Genomic DNA, 22558 nt, shown 5'->3' on the forward strand with positions numbered 1-22558 from the left:
ATTATTCTATAATTCGTAGGACACTGTGAATGACTACCAAAACAACAGTAGATTGCTGTGTCAAAATTTAACATTTAGACAGTGTGTGTCTTTTACAGAACTTTGTTATGTAATACTATCTGTATGTAGAGCAAGCCATGTATGGAATGAGTAGATGCAGTGTATGAGGAGTGCCTGGTAAAGTGTTCACCATTTGTCTGATGAGAAGAAGTCCATGAGAGAGTGGTAAATTACAAAGATGTATATAGTGAGGACAAGATGAACGTCCCGTATATTTTCTACAGGAAGCTCCCATGGAGATGGCACTAAACTCTCAAGAGACGGAAGGAGGAAGTATGAGAATTAATACAGAAGGGGTGCAGAAGATTGGATTACAAGTAGTAGCACAGGAATGGTGTAGGAGAAGAAGAAATAGTACAAGGAGTGGCACAGGAATGGTGCAGGAGAAGAAGAAATAGTACAAGGAGTGGCACAGGAATGGTGTAGGAGAAGAAGAAATTGTACAAGGAGTGGCACAGGAATGGTGCAGGAGAAGAAGAAATAGTACAAGGAGTGGCACAGGAATGGTGTGGAAGAAGAAGAAATAGTACAAGGAGTGGCACAGGAATGGTGCAGGAGAAGAAGAAATAGTACAAGGAGTGGCACAGGAATGGTGTGGGAGAAGAAGAAATAGTACAAGGAGTGGCACAGGAAGAGAGCAGCAGGAGATAAGAAGAAGGGAGAATAGAAGCATAGAGAATTAATACAGATGAGTACAAAGGACTACTCAATGAAAGGAGACTCTCACATTAGGAGGTTAACTCTCATATGATGAAATAAAGAAGGCATTTGTTAACAGGCCAAATTCAAGCATTAGTTTAAAGTGAAGTGCAATTGGAAGATTTATATCCAGAAATTACTTGAAATGTTTATTTATTATTAATATTAATTAAATTGTTATATATATTACTTTAAGTTGTTTATGTATTTAGGTTGTCGGCATTGCTGACTGGGAGCACGTGAGTCATTCAAAATTTAAATACCCACCTTTGTGTCATATTAGTCCTAACACTATTGAGGAGCTGTGGCATACATAATATACAATTAGCAACAGGTATGTTATTTTTAATCTATTGTATATACTTTCAGCAGCATGTATGTTACTTTCAATATACAGTAGAACCTGTCTTGAAAGACCTTTTCTGACAAAAAAATAATGGTCTCTCAGGACAAGTGGTCTCTCATTACAGGTCACAACACTATATAACCAATACATGTATAAATGGAGAACCTGGTCTCTCAAGACAGTAGCAATAGGTGTGTTATTTTCAATACAATATAATACACTTATTGCAACAGGTGTGTTATTTTCAATATAACATTATATACTTATATCAGTAAGTGTTTATTTTCAATATAACATAACACATTTATAGCAATAGGTGTGCTATTTTCAATATAACACAATACACTTATAGCAATAGGAACCTTTTTTCAGGACATTATCATACACTTATAGCATAAGGTGTGCTATTTTCAATATAATATAATAAACCTATAGCAATAGGTGTGTTATTTTCAATACAATATAATACACTTAAAGCAATAGGTGTGTTATTTTCAATATAATACACTTATAGCAATAGGTGTGTTATTTTCAATACAATATAATACACTTATAGCAATAGGTGTGTTATTTTCAATATAATACACTTATAGCAATAGGTGTGTTATTTTCAATATAATACACTTATAGCAATAAGTGTGTTATTTTCAATATAATACACTTATAGCAATAAGTGTGTTATTTTCAATATAATACACTTATAGCAATAGGTGTGTTATTTTCAATACAATATAATACACTTATAGCAATAGGTGTGTTATTTTCAATATAATACACTTATAGCAATAGGTGTGTTATTTTCAATACAATATAATACACTTATAGCAATAGGTGTGTTATTTTCAATATAATACACTTATAGCAATAGGTGTGTTATTTTCAATATAATACACTTATAGCAATAAGTGTGTTATTTTCAATATAATACACTTATAGCAATAGGTGTGTTATTTTCAATACAATATAATACACTTATAGCAATAAGTGTGTTATTTTCAATATAATACACTTATAGCAATAGGTGTGTTATTTTCAATATAATACACTTATAGCAATAGGTGTGTTATTTTCAATACAATATAATACACTTATAGCAATAAGTGTGTTATTTTCAATATAATACACTTATAGCAATAGGTGTGTTATTTTCAATACAATATAATACACTTATAGCAATAGGTGTGTTATTTTCAATATAATACACTTATAGCAATAAGTGTGTTATTTTCAATATAATACACTTATAGCAATAAGTGTGTTATTTTCAATATAATACACTTATAGCAATAGGTGTGTTATTTTCAATACAATATAATACACTTATAGCAATAGGTGTGTTATTTTCAATACAATATAATACACTTATAGCAATAGGTGTTATTTTCAATACAATATAATACACTTATAGCAATAGGTGTGTTATTTTCAATACAATATAATACACTTATAGCAATAGGTGTGTTATTTTCAATACAATATAATACACTTATAGCAGTAAGTGTGTTATTTTCAATATAATACACTTATAGCAATAAGTGTGTTATTTTCAATATAATACACTTATAGCAATAGGTGTGTTATTTTCAATATAATACACTTATAGCAATAGGTGTGTTATTTTCAATACAATATAATACACTTATAGCAATAGGTGTGTTATTTTCAATATAATACACTTATAGCAATAAGTGTGTTATTTTCAATATAATACACTTATAGCAATAAGTGTGTTATTTTCAATATAATACACTTATAGCAATAAGTGTGTTATTTTCAATATAATACACTTATAGCAATAGGTGTGTTATTTTCAATACAATATAATACACTTATAGCAATAGGTGTTATTTTCAATACAATATAATACACTTATAGCAATAGGTGTGTTATTTTCAATACAATATAATACACTTATAGCAATAGGTGTGTTATTTTCAATATAATACACTTATAGCAATAAGTGTGTTATTTTCAATATAATACACTTATAGCAATAAGTGTGTTATTTTCAATATAATACACTTATAGCAGTAAGTGTGTTATTTTCAATATAATACACTTATAGCAATAAGTGTGTTATTTTCAATATAATACACTTATAGCAATAGGTGTGTTATTTTCAATATAATACACTTATAGCAATAAGTGTGTTATTTTCAATATAATACACTTATAGCAATAAGTGTGTTATTTTCAATATAATACACTTATAGCAATAGGTGTGTTATTTTCAATACAATATAATACACTTATAGCAATAGGTGTGTTATTTTCAATATAATACACTTATAGCAATAAGTGTGTTATTTTCAATATAATACACTTATAGCAATAGGTGTGTTATTTTCAATACAATATAATACACTTATAGCAATAGGTGTGTTATTTTCAATATAACACAATACACTTATAGCAACAGGTGTGTTATTTTAAATATAATATCAACACATTTAGCAGCAGGTATGCTATTTTCTTCATTAATATTGCATACATCACATAGATTAAATCTGTTATGCAATTCACCAAAACTAAAGAAGTTCTTATTTACATAATCAGTTTTTTCACAAACTACAGATTCCATTTTCATCTGATCTGCATCAATAAGTATTTTCTTGTGAAGACATCATTTTAGAATTATTAATTTTTTTTTTTAATTTTCTGCATAAATGAAAATACCCCCATGCTTCAAGCATCCCAAGATGCAAATATGGTCCGTACTCTATTTCACTGCAATTTTCTAAAAAATGAAGCTGTCCTTTAAGTTCATTTAACAATCTAACTACATAAAAAAATGTCCGAGCCTTTTGAATAAGCATTTAAATATCAATTATCTTTAGTCAAACTTCACTATACTTCTTGGTTCCCAACCTCAGGTCATGAATTGAATCAAGGTTGCTGGAGGTTCTCAACAAGGTTGAAAAGGGTCATCAGAAGAAATCATCATGAGCCTGATGGTTGTGAGGTCCTGTTAGTAGCCAATTTAGATCAAAGAAAAGGAAAGAAAGGTTGGAAACCACTGTCTTAGAGATACATGCATGATATACTTGATCTATTTTTACTATTCCATGAGGGGCCCCGAGTGGCCGAGTGGTCTAAAGCGCTCTCCGTTACAGATCACTGCCATCTCACCTCTGTCTGCGTGGGTTCGAGTCTCGGATTCAGCCTATGTGGGTATGTGAGAAAGCTTGCCAGTAGCTTCTCGTGGGTCGGTGGTTCTTTCCGGGGTTTTCCCGGGTTCTTCCTCCACCATTAATACTGGCCGCCATGTATAGCCTATCGTGTGCTGAAAAATGGCGTTAAGCCCTAAAACAACAACAAACAACAAAACAACTATTCCATGAATTATCAATAATTTTCTTCTTTATATGACTCAGAATATTTATTCCTATAGTCAATAAAACCAACATTGGGAGTATTATATGCAATTTTGGTAAAGCAAAACCCTCTTAAAGGTTATTATAACATTCTCAATTTTCACTCGTCCATAGAATTGTAAAATTATCTTTGGATAATAAATTCATTCACACATTCATTTTAGACTCATATGAAAAGTGACTGCTTTGGTGGCTTAGTGGTTAAAGCATCTGCTGCAGGTTTGAACCCTGGCCTTGTCATACCAAAGACTTACAAAAATGTTACTAGCAGCTGCTTCACTTGGCACTCAGCATTAGGAGGTTAGTGTTAGGACTGGTTGGCCTGGTGTCAATATAATGTGACATGATGCGGAATGATGCCCCAGTGCTAAACATCAATATACACTGCCACACTGCAGACATCGTAGCGAAATGACTGAAATTTTTTAAAAGCTACTTTAAAAATCCAAATCACACACACACATGCTCATATGGAAGGTTATTCCAACAGTTTTTGCACATATGGAAATTCAAAAATAAATTATAGGATGGGACAATGTTATGTACAAGTTTCTCTTAATGATCTAATGCTGAATACAACAGGCCTTTCATAACTTTGGGACAATCCTTAAAGTTCATAACTTTGGGACCATCCATAAAGTTCATAACTTTGGGACCATCCTTAAATTTCATAACTTTGGGACAATCCTTAAAGTTCATAACTTTGGGACAACCCTTAAAGTTCATAACTTTGGGACAATCCTTAAAGTTCATAACTTTGGGACCATCCATAAAGTTCATAACTTTGGGACAATCCTTAAAGTTCATAACTTTGGGACAATCCTTAAAGTTCATAACTTTGGGACAATCCTTAAAGTTCATAACTTTGGGACAATCCTTAAAGTTCATAACTTTGGGACAATCCTTAAAGTTCATAACTTTGGGACAATCGTTAAAGTTCATAACTTTGGGACAATCCTTAAAGTTCATAACTTTGGGACCATCCTTAAAGTTCATAACTTTGGGACAATCCTGAAGTTTCATAACTTTGGGACCATCCTTAAAGTTCATAACTTTGGGACAATCCAGCAAAGGATCATGTGTGTCAGGGATTGATTAAGATAAATGCAATAAACTGACAACGAACAATGCGAAACTATTATCTAGCTAGCCTGAGCACTTTCGACTCTTTAATGAGTCTTTTTAAAAGGCAAATACAAAACATGGACAAGACAAACAAATAAAACAGAAAAACGGTTATGTTTATGAAACTTTACATGACTATTTCTACAGGAATTCAACCTTGTAACTCTATTATGTGTCAACTACGTTATTTCAGCATGTTGCTGATTCTGGAAAATATCTGTATTGACCTAGAAACTGATGAGCCATAACAACATCTGTTATTTTATATAAATATATGTAAGCACAGATTATATCCTGGATATTTCATTGTTAGAGTAGTCATAGGCTATTAAGCAAATTTAGAGAATTATTTAAAAGAAAATGTGTCGGCTGCAAAAGATAATTGTATTTGTGCATGCTTGTCTTTTTCTAGTCTTTTCGGTTTAAACCGCTTGGTTTCAATGTTCTAAGGTAGCATATCCAGCAAGATTCCTTTTCTTTCCTGGTTTGGGGACTCCAGTTGGGGCTGTGAGCAATTGCAATAGGTGCTATATCACTGAAAGTGTGGCCAGGGGAGAAGAAGTGTTCTGCGACCAGGCTTCTGTACAGCTTCTTTGTCATCCAATCAGATCTACGATGGTTGATCCTTTTGTCTAGCTTTTCAGTTTCTCTGACATACTGAAGGCAACAGATCTTACATGTGATGAGATAAATTACATTATCTGTTCTGCACGTTTTGTTGGGACCATGTATGTTTAGTTTTTCTGTAGTCACTGTGCTAGAAAATGTCCTGGTCACTATCATATGTTGACAGGTTTTGCACCTTTGATTGCCACAGAAGCTAATCCTCCCGAACAAACCTGCAGTCATCTATCTGAGACCAATAAACCTCAAAGACATCCTAGCCAGGGCGAAGCTAACGCTACTCACTAATCAAGACCACCTTATTCAATCTGGCTCCTGTGTAACACTTACTGTTATAGCAGGTATGCAAAATGACAGTCTTTCATGATAGTGACACAATGGTGTTGGGCAAGGTAGCCTTCTTAAAGGGGTGGTCTGTATCAAGAGGGACATGTGAAGAGAAAGACTGTTGTGGTTTCTTTATTTAGGTATTTAGGATTAGCTAAAACAAGTTTGTTAAGCAGACAATCTTTGTTGATTTCAACCAAAGTTTTACTGCTGAATCAACATATAATCAAGGCCAGAAATTCAGAATGGCTTCAAAAACTCCCATCAAAATATGGTTTACACATTAAAAAAGTCATAAACTGGTATAAATGAAGCATACAAAAATTAAGTTTGTTTAGAAGGGGAAATTTGAAAAACTTTTAATAAATCATCATGAAAGACTGTCCTTTTGCATACCTGCTATAACAGTATGTGTTACACAAAAATCTATTTTTGAATCTCAAACCCCATGATATGGTCATGTTTTAAAAATATAATTTTCAGTACTTACAAAGATAAAAAATAAACAGAAGGGAGATAGCCATTTATTGATCACCACAAAGGGCTGACTATTCCTTAAACACCATAAAGGGCTGACTATTCCTTAAACACCACAAAGGGCTGACTATTCCTTAAACACCACAAAGGGCTGACTATTCCTTAAACACTGACCATATTCATTTCATATTATCTAGCATTGCTTCATAGGTCTATATATCTAGTGCTGCTTTTAATAGGTTTTCATATCTAGTGCTGCTTAATAGGTTTTTATATCTAGTGTTGCTTAATAGGTTTTTATATCCTGTGTTGCTTAATAAGTTTATCCATCTAGTGCTGCTTTTAATAGCTTTTTATATCTAGTGCTGCTTAATATGTTTTTCTATCTAGTGCTGCTTTTAATAGGTTTTTCTATCAAGTGCTGCTTAATAGGTTTTTCTATCTAATGCTGCTTTTAATAGGTTCTTCTATCTAGTGTTGCTTATTAGGCTTTTATATCTAGTGTTGCTTTTAATAGGTTTTTATAACTATTGCTGCTTTTAATAGGCTTTTATATCTAGTGCTGCTTACTAGGTTTTTATATCTAGTGCTGCTTTTAATAGGTTTTTCTATCTAGTGCTGCTTAATAGGTTTTTCTATCTAGTGCTGCTTTTAATAAGTTATTCTATCTAGCATTGCTTAATAAGTTTTTCTATCTAGTGCTGCCTAATAGGTTTTTCTATCTAGTGCTGCTTTTAATAGGTTTTTATATCTAGTGCTGCTTAATATGTTTTTCTATCTAGTGCTGCTTTTAATAGGTTTTTCTGTCTAGTGCTGCTTAATAGGTTTTTCTATCTAATGCTGCTTTTAATAGGTTTTTCTATCTGGTGTTGCTTATTAGGCTTTTATATCTAGTGTTGCTTTTAATAGGTTTTTATAACTATTGCTGCTTTTAATAGGTTTTTATATCTAGTGCTGCTTACTAGGTTTTTATATCTAGGGTTGCTTAATAGGTTTTTCTATCTGGTGCTGCTTTTAATAGGTTTTTCTATCTAGTGCTGCTTAATAGGTTTTTCTATCTAGTGCTGCTTTTAATAGGTTTTTCTATCTAGTGCTGCTTAATAGGTTTTTCTATCTAGTGCTGCTTTTAAAAAGTTTTTCTATCTAGCATTGCTTAATAAGTTTTTCTATCTAGTGCTGCTTAATAGGTTTTTCTATCTAGTGCTGCTTTTAATAGGTTTTTATATCTAGTGTTGCCTAATAGGTTTTTATAACTATTGCTGCTTAATAGGTTTTATATCTAGTGTTGCTTAATAGGTTTTTATAACTATTGCTGCTTAATAGGCTTTTATATCTAGTGTTGCTTAATAGGTTTTTATATCTAGTGTTGCCTAATAGGTTTTTATAACTATTGCTGCTTAATAGGTTTTATAACTAGTGCTGCTTAATAGGTTTTTATAACTATTGCTGCTTAAAAGGCTTTTATATCTAGTATTGCTTAATAGGATCTTATATCTAGTGTTGCCTAATAGGTCTTTATAACTATTGCTGCTTAACAGGTTTTATATCTAGTGTTGCTTAATAGGTTTTTATAACTATTGCTGCTTAATAGGCTTTTATATCTAGTGTTGCTTAATAGGTTTTTATATCTAGTGTTGCCTAATAGGTTTTTATAACTATTGCTGCTTAATAGGTTTTATAACTAGTGACGCTTAATAGGTTTTTATAACTATTGCTGCTTAATAGGCTTTTATATCTAGTGTTGCTTAATAGGTTTTTATATCTAGTGTTGCCTAATAGGTTTTTATAACTATTGCTGCTTAATAGGTTTTATAACTAGTGATGCTTAATAGGTTTTTATAACTACTGCTGCTTAATAGGTTTTTATATCAAGTCAGGCTTAATAGGTTTATATATATACACAAACAATTAGATGGACCGAAACTTCAGAACCAGGGATTGAACGCAGACAACAAAAGAGATCAAACTGACGGTATATTATTTCGGTTCAATCATTTTTCTACTGTGATGCTGACATATTTCCCTTCAAGGGCAAAACATGTACACTTGTGCATTAGCACCTTCACAAAAATGTTTGTTTATAACACATAAACACAAAAGGTGACATGTTTCTGGGATTTGCAGAAATAAGAAAAATAACTATATGATATGATAGATGGTTATCACAGAACTGGATAATATGGAAATATTGTAAGAGGAAAGTATGCATAATGAAGTACAAGCAATATCAATGAAAATGCATGCAAATTATGCCCTATGAGGCTGCAACTCGCAAGCAGGCATCAATGTCAGCAATCAAAACGCTAAAGTATCTGCCCTTATAAATGTGCAGTGTGCTTTATCACTGTTACGTATGTATCACGTATACCAAAATTTCAATGGCTGTTGCTGGACATTTTTCCCCCAAAATATAAATGTCAAGATCCAATATTTATGAAATTCAATATAAATACATTCAAAGGCGGCATAAAAAGTGGTGATAAAAAAGAAAACATTGATATACCTAATTATTAAATATACTGATAAATGTGCCATTTTGGGTCCTGGATTTGCTGATACATTAGTATTGGTATTATCCTTTCATAATTAATTGGCTTCTCCTCAAACTAATTAGTAATACAAATTATTTGTTTCTAAACTAATTAGTTATAAATATAAGTTTTTCTTTCAAGAAACTATGCTATAGAAATTTCAGTCAACATGCATATTTTATTCTACTGTTTAATATAATTAACATGCATATTTTATTCTACTGTTTAATAAAATTAACATGCATATTTTATTCTACTGTTTAATACAATTAGTAACAAGCAGATTTTCTAACTTGGAAATATATAATACCTTAATGATGGGTAGTCCTTGTAAATTTATTTGGTGAAGTCTTATTTGGTTAGGTCCATAAACAAGTCCTGAAAAATCAGGTCTTGAAATTAACTTTTTCCAGTACTAACAGCATTTTGACAGTCGTACTATTTTCAACTACCAAACATTGGGCTGTTTTCAGTGGTCACTAACATAGTTCATATTTTGAAAAAAAACTTTCAAGACACTTCCAAAAATGACACTGGTAAGAAACTTCAAGCTCATTTGTTTCAGCTAGGAATATCTGAATTCTAACTACCAAAATACTAGCCTGTAAGCCACAATTATGAGTCTAAGAGGGATGATAATAAAGTTGGTTCTTGCTGCCAGTAATATTTTTAAACCTTCAGGCAAAGGCTACATATATTTTGCTTTAAAGGTCTGATGTGCTGAATTATATACCACAATATGATAAAAACATACAGTGTGAGGGACTGATATAATATATGGCACGGACTTTGGGTAAGGATTCAGTTATAGGGTTTTGACAAGTCTGGGAGATAAGCTTTCTTTGTCTTGTGTTTTTGTGGTTATGCAGTATTTAAACAATTGGAAATTCATAATGGCCAAACAAATGTATGGAGTAATTATGGGAAAATTATGTCTAATGTTAGGCATAAAGTTGGCAAATAGTCATCTGAAAATTTCGAGCAAAATTTTTGGACAAGCCTGGCAAATACTGTCTTTGCTCTTAATATGTCTGGTATCTATGTATGTATACAGTTTAATGTATCTATGCATGTATGTGGTTTAATATCTATGCATGTCTATGGTTTAATGTATCTATGCATGTATATGGTTTAATGTATCTATGCATGAATATGGTTTAAAGTATCAATACATGTATATGGTTTAATGTATCCATGCATGTATAAGGTTTAATGGCATGACAGCACAATCCTGGCTATATAATGGTGATTAACAGTTACCATTCAAAAATGTACAGGTGAAAATTGCAAAAATCTTCAGGAAAATAAACCCTTACAAATAAACCTAAACACGTAGTCCTACAAGATAAAACATCAAGCTGTTAACATTCCTAAAAAGGTACATACATTAAAAGATAAAGGGAAAAAAATCCCTCAAAATATCTGAAAACAATTTGTTATATAAAATACAATTGAAAAATACAAGATAAAAAATTTGATTGAACCTACCTTTCTCAAATCATTTCATTTTCATTTTTAAGTTAATTGATTTTCATGCTTTCAATACAAGTTTCAAAGCTTTAAGTTTGGGCTGGTTTAAAAAACTTTAAGATATGGTTCAAAATTGGAAACATTTATAAAGCAATCTATATTGCTGCCATCTCAGTGGCAATTCAACACCAAAAGATTTTTTGAAAAGGCTTAATTGTCAAGAAATAAGATTTAAAAGACCTTTGAGCAAACACCCAGAAGTATTAAAAAGCAAATTATTCCTCCAAGGTAAGAGATAATTTTTTTCTTATCATTTTCTTCTGTATTTATTAAATACATAATAAAATCTGCATGACTATATGAGCAGAAACTTTAGTCCATTAAGAAGCAATCAACTTAAGCATGACAAACCTACCTGCTTTTCTGAAGTTAGGTGGAGACGCTAAGTCTTCATGAAAAAGAAAATTGTAAGCCAAACATTTGGAAGAGAATGGCAACAAACTCGAATTTCATAAGACTGGAATATTGCATCACATGTACTGTACATATTTACAGACACAACTGTTAACACCAAAGACACAACTGATAATGCCAAAGAGCCTGATCTGCCAACACATAATTCACTGGCAGATTAGTATCCATGTTGTTTGTTCTACTGATTAGTTGTAACAAATTGCATTGACACAGATCTGGTGAAACATTATGCTACAGCAGATCTGGGTCTATGTTGTTTGCATCTGAATTCAACTTATACATTAATATGATATGGCTGGTTCTACTTTTTTGCTTTGTTTCTACGTTTCTATGACTACATATTTTGTAAGGACTAAATGTCAAAGTTTTACTAGTTCTAATTCATTCAGGCATTTTACTTCTGGCACAGATATGACTATTGGCTCTAATCTATACTGGCATTTTACTTCTGGCACAGAGGTGACTTTTAGTTCTAATTAATAATGGCATTATACTGTATGGCAAAGAGATGACTTCTAGCTCTAATCCATACTGGCATTTTACTGTATGGCAGAGTGATGACTTCTAGCTCTAATCCATACAGGCATTTTACTGTATGGCAGAGCGATGACTTCTAGCTCTAATCCATACAGGTATTTTACTGTATGGCAGAGTGATGACTTCTAGCTCTAATCCATACTGGTATTTTACTGTATGGCAGAGTGATGACTTCTAGCTCTAATCCATACAGGCATTTTACTGTATGGCAGAGCGATGACTTCTAGCTCTAATCCATACAGGCATTTTACTGTATGGCAGAGTGATGACTTCTAGCTCTAATCCATACAGGTATTTTACTGTATGGCAGAGCGATGACTTCTAGCTCTAATCCATACAGGCATTTTACTGTATGGCAGAGTGATGACTTCTAGCTCTAATCCATACTGGCATTTTACTGTATGGCAGAGTGATGACTTCTAGCTCTAATCCATACTGGCATTTTACTGTATGGCAGAGTGATGACTTCTAGCTCAAACTGATACAGGTATTATGCCCAATATAAAAAATAAGCTAATTGAATTCTGAGATAAGTGGGGAAAAAAACTCAATGCTACAGATGGCTTGATGGTTGAGGCCATTTTAAAAGGCTGTAAAAAGTTTAGTTTACAAAAATGTATTGCTGTTAATAAGTCTTAAACATCTGTCCTTTCAATATTTAAACCACCTGAAATGTTGCAAATGATATCATAATGCCATTATATTTAATTTACCAAAGTCAAAGGATTAGAGCTTAAAGTTAATTCAACAGGCAGCTGATACTTATTAGTACTGTTCACACTCCCCATATGATGAAAACCTGCATCTCATGATCCAATTTAATATAATGCTAAAGAAAACTAAGTGATATGTCTATAACTGATTACTTAACGTTTAGAATTTATATTTATACTTTGACTACTATTGTCATGTACATTTAATTTGTATTGTGTGCTTGACCTTTGTGTGTAATTGATGGTAGAGGTTTTGACTATACGACTATTCTCAAGTTATTTTGTCATTTTGTAAGTTATAAATAATCTCTTTACTGATATTTGAGTTCAATGTCAAGAACTGTTTATGAACATAGAATGTTCTAGAAGCCTAAAAATGTTTACAAATTAGTTAAATTTTCCTAAAAATACCATTGAATCATATGACGGGTAAGAGTTAGTATATGAACATGAGGTAAACAAAATTGTTCTTTCCCATTTAAATATCTGTCTTTTGGAATCTATTATTAGAGCTTTTAACTGTGTTCATAAATAATTTGTGAGGAATCATTTATTTAAAAATTATTTATTCAAGTTACAAAGTGCTCACTGACATTTTGGACAACAACACTACTTTGGGATTATTGTGAATTTATTCAAAGACATTCTGGTTTATGTCATTGTGATACATCAAGACCGTTGGTACATCAATCTATTAAAAATTTGACAATGTATTTAACTTTTCAATTACCTACACACAAAAATAGAGAAAGCTAACCTGAAGCTTTCATCCTCAGGCTAAGGACTTCATCAGCAGACTTATGTGATCTCTACTTGACTGTCAACATTGCTCGATGGAATGGTGAGCGATAATAACAGATTGTCCCAGATATGCGGCAGTTAAATACATTGTCAAATATTGTCACAGTTAAGCTTTCACCAAACTATTCAAGACTATTGGTCCAGCAACATTTACAATTTTGGAATTCATTCAGAACACTCTAAACTTCGGACTTGTGATGGAGCTTTACGGATTATTTGGGATTTCATTAACAATACCACAGGTTCCTTTTAAATTTAGTTACTGTGTAACTTAGAGAAATAAATCACTTGTTGATTTTACTCAACTTGTAGCTTTCACTTCCTTTGACTACTTAGTTTAAACCATATAGTTATAACACTATATGTCACTTAAACTGATCTCTGGTTATTTTACACTCTTTTCTGTGTTATCCATTACAAATTTCTAACAATTTCTTATCATTTTATTTTTAATATCCCTACAATACCCCAAAATACTGAGTGCAGAATCTTCCTTTTAAATGCTGATTGTTTTCCTCCTGCTAATGATTAATGTCTGATCCCAAAATATAATTAACAATGATGCAATACGCATACTGTAAGAGAGGCACTTTATGGGGAAAGACCATTCTATATCAACAGATAAATGCAGTTATACATTTGATTCTATATTAGTAAGTACAACAGCACTTAGTAAGTTGAATGGGTTCTGGTGTGAAGTAAGATGTGAAAATGGAAAATAATACTAACAAATAGAAATTCTGTGCATGAATCTTTAAAACCTTCCTGAACAAAAATATTAAATACAAAGATATGTAGGTGCAAGAATTCACACAGTTACCGATAAATATCACTTCTAAAGAAGCCATGTTAGTAGACCACAGTAACTTAGTAAATAATTTCTTACTAACATGCATATTAGATGTTTCTACAAAAAATTGCATTTACAATAGACAAAACGTAAGTTATCTAAGACTGACATGAAAGTAGTTAACAGCTATAATAAATAAATATACTTACATTTTGGACATGAAATCCTGGATTTTAAGGTCTTCTGGTTTACAACTTTCTCTGTTTATTGAAGAAGAAAAAAGACTGATATATATTAAACTGCATACAAAATAAAAGTGGCCAAGAAAGCAAGCTATAACCTTAAGGTGATAAACATTATCCATTACAAAAAATAGACATATTTTCATTGGAAGAGGCAAGACAATAATGACGTCTATAAAATCAAATCAAATCAGTCACAAGGCTATGATTAAACCAACTGCAAATAAAGATCAAGTTAAAAATACTTCATTTTTCTACACCAATACCAGATTTATTTTCATCATGAGGTACACAAATGTGATATTTTACCATGTCATGAAGCCATAAATTAAAATATATCAATTTTGGTAACACAGGATAAAAACCCAACTGCAAAAGCAATGAATGCTGGGAAATCAGCATATAAATCTTGTAATGAACTGACAAAGACATAAGTAACACTAAGCATAATATGCAGGTGCAAGTACAGTATTTTTGGTATCCCATTATGTGATCATACAGTATTTTTGGTATCCCATTATGTGATCATACAGTATTTTTGGTGTCCCATTATGTGATCATACAGTATTTTTGGTATCCCATTATGTGATCATACAGTATTTTTGGTATCCCATTATGTGATCATACAGTATTTTTGTTGTCCCATTATGTGATCATACAGTATTTTTGGTATCCCATTATGTGATCATACAGCATTTTTGGTATCCCATTATGTGATCATACAGCATTTTTGGTATCTCATTATGTAATCATACAGCATTTTTGGTACCCCATTATGTGATCATATAGCATTTTTGGTATCCCATTATGTGATCATACAGCATTTTTGGTATCCCATTATGTGATCATATAGTCTTTTTGGTATCCCATTTTTGGTATCCCATTATGTGATCATACAATATTTTTGGTATCCCATTATGTAATCATAAAGTATTTTTGGTATCCCATTATGTGATGATACAGTATTTTTGGTATCCCATTATGTGATGATACAGTATTTTTAGTACTCCATTATGTAATCATACAGTATTTGTGGTATCCCATTATGTAATCATACAGTATTTTTGGTATCCCATTATGTGATCATACAGTATTTTTGGTATCCCATTATATAATCATACAGTATTTTTGGTATCCCGTTATGTGATCACTTAATTATGAAGTCTTCAGTTACATTATTTTATTTCATGATAGAGAAAGCGGAAAATATGCAAATGCAAAAGAAAACAAAAACAAATCCTTGCAGTTAGAAACAGTTAACTGACATGGTAATTGTAACTGAACAAGAGCTGGTCACAGCTGTATGATATTTTGTGACCATGACAATTTTGCATTAAAAGCTTTGCATCTGTATAAGTGTTGGGTCACCAAAATGGTTATTTTTTTATTTGAATATAAGTCTTGGAACATAAAAAATAATTATTATTTTTTACTGTCCAAAAACTTCTTATCATTAAGGTATCCTTCAAACTGTCTGTTTTATCAGAACATCTGTTTTATCAGAATATCTGTTTTATCAGAGCCTTTATCTGAAATAAAGATACCTGAAAATCATATTTTTGTTGCTTACCTGCAATAAGAATGGTGTGCCAGTGTCGGGCAGATAGAGCAGGCACAATATGAAGTGATCCAAATATTGGCCGTGGATTTGCTGTTGACTGAGAATTTGGACCTTTGCCCTGGTCAGCAAAATCCAAACCTAGACGTCCATTCTCACCATTCCCCCACGAGTACACTTGATTATCTAGACAGGACCATTGGAAATTACATAAGTAATAAGATGGATAGACAGAGAACACAATGTGCTACAGCGTTAAGGATTTTAAAACTTTCATGATCGATAACAGACATAATAGTTCATTATATTGCCTAAAGCATCTTTGTACTGATATATAGTTTGACAAACTACATTACAATTAGTTGCAATAGAAAAAAGATTATTTCTGTCTTCTCAGGCTAAAATATATTATTTTATTTATTCTAAACTGAATATACGTTGTAAATATAGATATTAAGAAATGACTCATCATCTTGTTCACACCTCAGTGGTCTAGAGACATGTCAAAGGTGAGGTGGATTTTCAAAATGTACGTGACACAGCAGTTTAAACAATTCCAGATATACAATGCATTCCACTAATTACAAGAAATTCATCAAACCCCTTCATTGAGTACTTTTAAAAATGATTGATCTAATTCTGGTGTCCCAGGGAAGACTATTTAAAAAAAAGCCTTGACCCAATTCTAATGCCAAGATAATTACTTGCAATTCCCCATTGACCCATAATATTTCATCTCCATATTCAATTTGCATTATTACCCCTGGGAAACAGTCTGAATATATATGACATGGTTTACATATATTATGCAAAGTTTTATATAAATTAACTCATTCATACATTCCCCCCCCCCCCACAATCTTACGAAACAATTCAACGTCATTGTGGTGACACTAAATAATCAAGGACCACACCAGTACATTAAAAGGCAACTATGTGAAATATCTTGCACTTCATTCCATGCTGTTTAATGTGTTTTATTATAAATCCTGATTTTGTACCACAAACTTAACCATCAATTGCTGTCAAGCGGTATGTATCATCATTAAGGAGATGTGTCATGCCTTTATGACATCCTTGTTTTGCTTCATGATATGATTTAACTCATCCTATATATTTATGTGCAATAGGATTCCAATTATGAATAAAGCTCAGTAAAGAATAATAGTATATTTATTTCAAGTATATTTAATGTCACATGATGTGGTGACTATGCTAATTATAAGTTAGAGTGTATCATGGACATGTTATTGCATGTGTACTGTATGGTGTCTCAGTTGGACTTTTTGCTTTGGTGTAACCAATGTGCAATGGACATGTTATTGCATGTGTACTGTATGGTGTCTCAGTTGGACTTTTCGCTATGGTGTAACCAATGTGCAATGGACATGTTATTGCATGTGTACTGTATGGTGTCTCAGTTGGACTTTTTGCTTTGGTGTAACCAATGTGCAATGGACATGTTATTGCATGTGTACTGTATGGTGTCTCAGTTGGACTTTTTGCTTTGGTGTAACCAATGTGCAATGGACATGTTATTGCATGTGTACTGTATGGTGTCTCAGTTGGACTTTTTGCTTTGGTGTAACCAATGTGCAATGGACATGTTATTGCATGTGTACTGTATGGTGTCTCAGTTGGACTTTTTGCTTTGGTGTAACCAATGTGCAATGGACATGTTATTGCATGTGTACTGTATGGTGTCTCAGTTGGACTTTTTGCTTTGGTGTAACCAATGTGCAATGGACATGTTATTGCATGTGTACTGTATGGTGTCTCAGTTGGACTTTTTGCTTTGGTGTAACCAATGTGCAATGGATATGTTATTGCATGTGTACTGTATGGTGTCTCAGTTGGACTTTTCGCTATGGTGTAACCAATGTGCAATGGACATGTTATTGCATGTGTACTGTATGGTGTCTCAGTTGGACTTTTTGCTTTGGTGTAACCAATGTGCAATGGACATGTTATTGCATGTGTACTGTATGGTGTCTCAGTTGGACTTTTTGCTTTGGTGTAACCAATGTGCAATGGACATGTTATTGCATGTGTACTGTATGGTGTCTCAGTTGGACTTTTTGCTTTGGTGTAACCAATGTGCAATGGACATGTTATTGCATGTGTACTGTATGGTGTCTCAGCTGGACTTTTTGCTTTGGTGTAACCAATGTGCAATGGATATGTTATTGCATGTGTACTGTATGGTGTCTCAGTTGGACTTTTTGCTTTGGTGTAACCAATGTGCAAGCTCATCAGACACTGCCATGAAAATTTTCACACCCAAGATAACATACTGTACATATAATAAGACCTAATAAATTTCTCAATGCAGAGGGGATAGGTTTGTTATTACACAGTGCCAAAATGTTGTAATAGTGGGGTGGGTGGGTGGGTGGTACTCTTACTGGATAAAAATGGGAATTGTTATTAACTGTACAGAGCCTGACCAGCCTGAGTCTACATTGTTCAGTTTGATTTATGTTATTGTATAGAAAATACAGTAATAATTTCTTTGGCAGAAAGAGCTTCAGTTAAACAAGAACTCACAAAGCAGCTGGTAGGGTCTAATCTAGCATTTGCAGATGCATGATTTCAAGTCATTTCTGAAAATTACAACAAAATATCAACTAAATGTATACAAAAATGAACATCATATTTTGATTCCTACTTTTATTACTTCATTAAATCCCATTTTTTCAAGAGAATTCTTTACTCAATGTGGTTGGATAATTTGTTCACTAAATTCTAGAACAGACCCTGCATTACCGCCTGAGGGCATCATTTTTCTAAAACTGCAAAGACTTATTTATATAATCAAAATCCATATAAGCACCAGTCCACCTACAAAAAGAGCATTACAGACATAGAGCAGATAATACATGACAAACATCACGTTTGAATTTGTTTGTAATCGCTTACCATTAGTTGCAACAACAGTGAAGTCATCACCGCAGGCAACCCTCTCTACACGGTATCCACTCAGAAAACGCTGAACATAATTAATACTAGCTTTTTTCCTAAAATCACCCACACCTAGCTGCCCATACTTGTTGGACCCAAATGTGTACAGGTGTCCATACACTGAAAACAAGGAAAACAGAATTTAATCAGATATAACAGTGAGTAATAGTAACAAGGTTGTAAATATCCCCACATACATATATTTGAGCTGTTCCATGAGAATGTGGAAATATTTATGTGATAAAATGACGTCATAACAAGAAGACATGCATCTTTGTCCAGAGAAAATTCTGAATGACATATACAAAGAAACTTGTGTGGAAATCCTAACCTACATTAGAGCTCAACACAACCCATGGACTAGTTTGATGACTGCAAAATATACAGAAGCAGTAGAGAATTTAAAACAGTACTGATTAACACCCACACAAGAGCAGAAAAAGTGACAGCAAAAACATATTTGCAAATGCATAGAAAAGTGAAAGGTATCAGCAAAGAATGAAAATCAACATATGGAAAAATTAGCAACACAGGCAAGAAGAAGCTAAGCATGTAATTATTAATGAATTAGGTGAGTTAACAAAGGAAATAGGAGGAAGAGAAAAGAGAGTAGACAAACCAATCAATGACAAGCAATGGAAACTCATTCCAGAACAGGAAGAGCAGGTAAAAATATGGTTAAGGCATTCTCAGGAACTTATTATCTGACCAGCACCTTCCAATAGTCCAAAACTTCTGCCAGCTAAGGTTATATTACCAGTTCCATGTGAAAGGATGACAAACAAAATCAAGAAAGCTATTAAAAATGCTGACAAACAAACACAAGAAAGCTATTAAAAATGCTGAACAAGCATGAAGCTCTAAGTCCATATCAAATACCCACAAAAGTACTATAAGCAGCCATCAATAAATACATCAACAGAAATGGTATACAAGCTGGCAGGAAGGATCTGGGAACTGAGGAAATACAGAAGGAATGGAAAGAAGGCTTTATTGCTAAAATATCAAAGAAAGGCGAACTTAGTGAATGTAAACTTACTAGTGAATTATGTTTCTCTCCACTCCATGGTGAGGTAATCAACAGTGTAATACTTGAAACATGCAAATCAGTTGAAGATGCAAAGCTTAAAGACCAGCAAGCAGGCTTTAGACTACAAAGATCACTGTAGACCCAATTCAGACACCAAGAATCATCAGTGAAATATCCATTTAGTGGAATTCTTCTACATATGTCAATCTTTTATTCTGAGAAAGCTTTTGATAGCCTGAATCACGAGTGTCTATGGGATATACAAAGGCACTATGAGATGCCAAAGAAAGTAACTGTATCAATCGACAATACAAACCAAGGAACCAAGGGTCAAGTAATTCATAAAGGAGGACTATTGGATTGGTTTGACATCAGAACCGGGGTGATACAGGGATGTTTGCTGTCACCATTTCAATTTATACTGGCAATATATTGAATTATAAAAACCACAACACAAGGAAATGGCATACAGCTGATGTGTTCTGAATAAATGGATGATCTGGACTTCTTTTCTCATACGGCCAAGATCCAATGCAAGAGAACTCTACTTGTCTAGAATAAAACACCTGAGGGAATAAGTTTGCCAATTAATGTACAGATGACCAAGGTAATGAAGATAAATTACAGATCAACTCACCCAATCAGGCTATAAAATGGGGGAAAAAAAGGAAGTATAGCACTTTTCACACTTGAAAAGCATGAAGAGTACAATGAGAGGCACAGAACAGTATATCAAAACCAGGTTAGGGAAAGCTAGAACTGCTTTTGAAAAGTTAAACAAAGTTTGGAAACCAAGCTACATATATTCAATTCTAATGTCAGGCCAGTGATGCAATATGGTTCAGCAACATAAAGATACAAAAAGAGCTTGAAAGGACAGGTGCAAGTTTCACTAGCAGATGCCTTAGGAAAATACTTGGCATCTGGTGGCCTGATACAATCAGGAGCGAAAAACACTGGGATAGAACAATGCAGGGAGAGATGGAAGGCCAGATCTTCAAACAAAAATGGAAATGGATATTATACACCTTGATGAAACTGAGAAATAACATTACAAGACAATCATCGTGATAGACTAGACAGGGCAAAAAGAAATGAGGAAGGCCAAAAACACTTGGTGCTGAGAACTTGAGCAGGAGATGAAGACAGTGTGATACAACTAGATTGAGATTGAGAAGATGGCAAAAGACAGAGTGAAATGGAGAGAAGTCATCAGTGGCCTTTGTTCTGTGGTCAATAGGCATAATATACTAACATAGTATACTAACATAATATACTAATATAATATACTAACATAATAAACTAACATAATATACTAATATAATATACTAACATAATATACTAACATAATATATTGATATAATATACTAACATAATAAACTAACATAATATACTAATATAATATATTAACATAATATACTGACATAATATACTAACATAATAAACTAACATAACATACTAATATAATATACTAACATAATAAACTAACATAATATACTAATATAATATACTAACATAATATACTTATACTAACATAACATACTAATATAATATACTAATATAATATACTAACAATAATATACTAACATAATATACTAATATAATATACTAACATAATATACTAACATAATAAACTAACATAATATACTTATACTAACATAACATACTAATATAATATACTAATATAAAATAATAACAATAATATACTAATATAATATACTAACATAATATACTAACATAATAAACTAACATAATATACTAACATAATATACTAACATAATATACTTATACTAACATAACATACTAATATAATATACTAATATAAAATAATAACAATAATATACTAATATAATATACTAACATAATATACTAATATAATATACTAACATAATATACTAATATAATATACTATCATAATATACTAACATAATACACTAACATAATATACTAATATAATATGCTAACATAATATACTTATACTAACATAACATCTGGGTCTGTGCAGTTTGCAGATGGACTTATTTGAGAGTACATGTGGTATATTAAACAAATCAACTGTTGCTTGTTTTATGGCAATTAAATTCAGATTCTACAGTCATCCATGTCAAGTTTCAAAACAAGCTAATTTTTGGTAATGCATACAAAATTAAAAATGCATTGCCTTCATATACCATGCATACAGCTATCAGTACAGAAAATGTTATTTGCATGAAAGTGTCAGAATATCACAATGTGAACTGTTTCCTTTTTTCTTAAGTTAAACCTGTGTCAATCACTATGTGAACTGTTTCCTTTTTTCTTAAGTTAAACCTGTGTCAATCACTATGTGAACTGTTTCCTTTCTTCTGAAGTTAAACCTGTGTCAATCACTATGTGAACTGTTTCCTTTTTTTTGAAGTTAAACCTGTGTCAATCACTA

General features: G+C 32.3%; 1 protein-coding gene across 2 annotated transcripts in view; it reads right to left on the minus strand.

Annotated features, from left to right (window-relative positions):
* The window catches only part of LOC149772993 (serine/threonine-protein kinase Nek9-like), a 183278-nt gene that overhangs the window by 85874 nt on the left and 74846 nt on the right, over positions 1 to 22558 (minus strand). The window contains exons 18-21 of one of the 2 annotated variants that reach the window (XM_089946951.1): positions 19068 to 19229; positions 16161 to 16334; positions 14558 to 14608; positions 11449 to 11481 (exon numbers count right to left, since the gene is read on the minus strand). In XM_089946951.1, coding sequence (XP_089803077.1) covers positions 11449 to 11481; positions 14558 to 14608; positions 16161 to 16334; positions 19068 to 19229 — 420 coding nt within the window. The remainder of the gene's footprint in view (positions 1 to 11448; positions 11482 to 14557; positions 14609 to 16160; positions 16335 to 19067; positions 19230 to 22558) is intronic. The other variant, XM_089946952.1, reaches the window with a different exon arrangement.

The sequence above is a fragment of the Sinohyriopsis cumingii genome, unplaced genomic scaffold (genome assembly GCF_028554795.1).
Source record: "Sinohyriopsis cumingii isolate HCF-2022 unplaced genomic scaffold, ASM2855479v2 utg000938l, whole genome shotgun sequence".
Taxonomy (NCBI): domain Eukaryota; kingdom Metazoa; phylum Mollusca; class Bivalvia; order Unionida; family Unionidae; genus Sinohyriopsis; species Sinohyriopsis cumingii.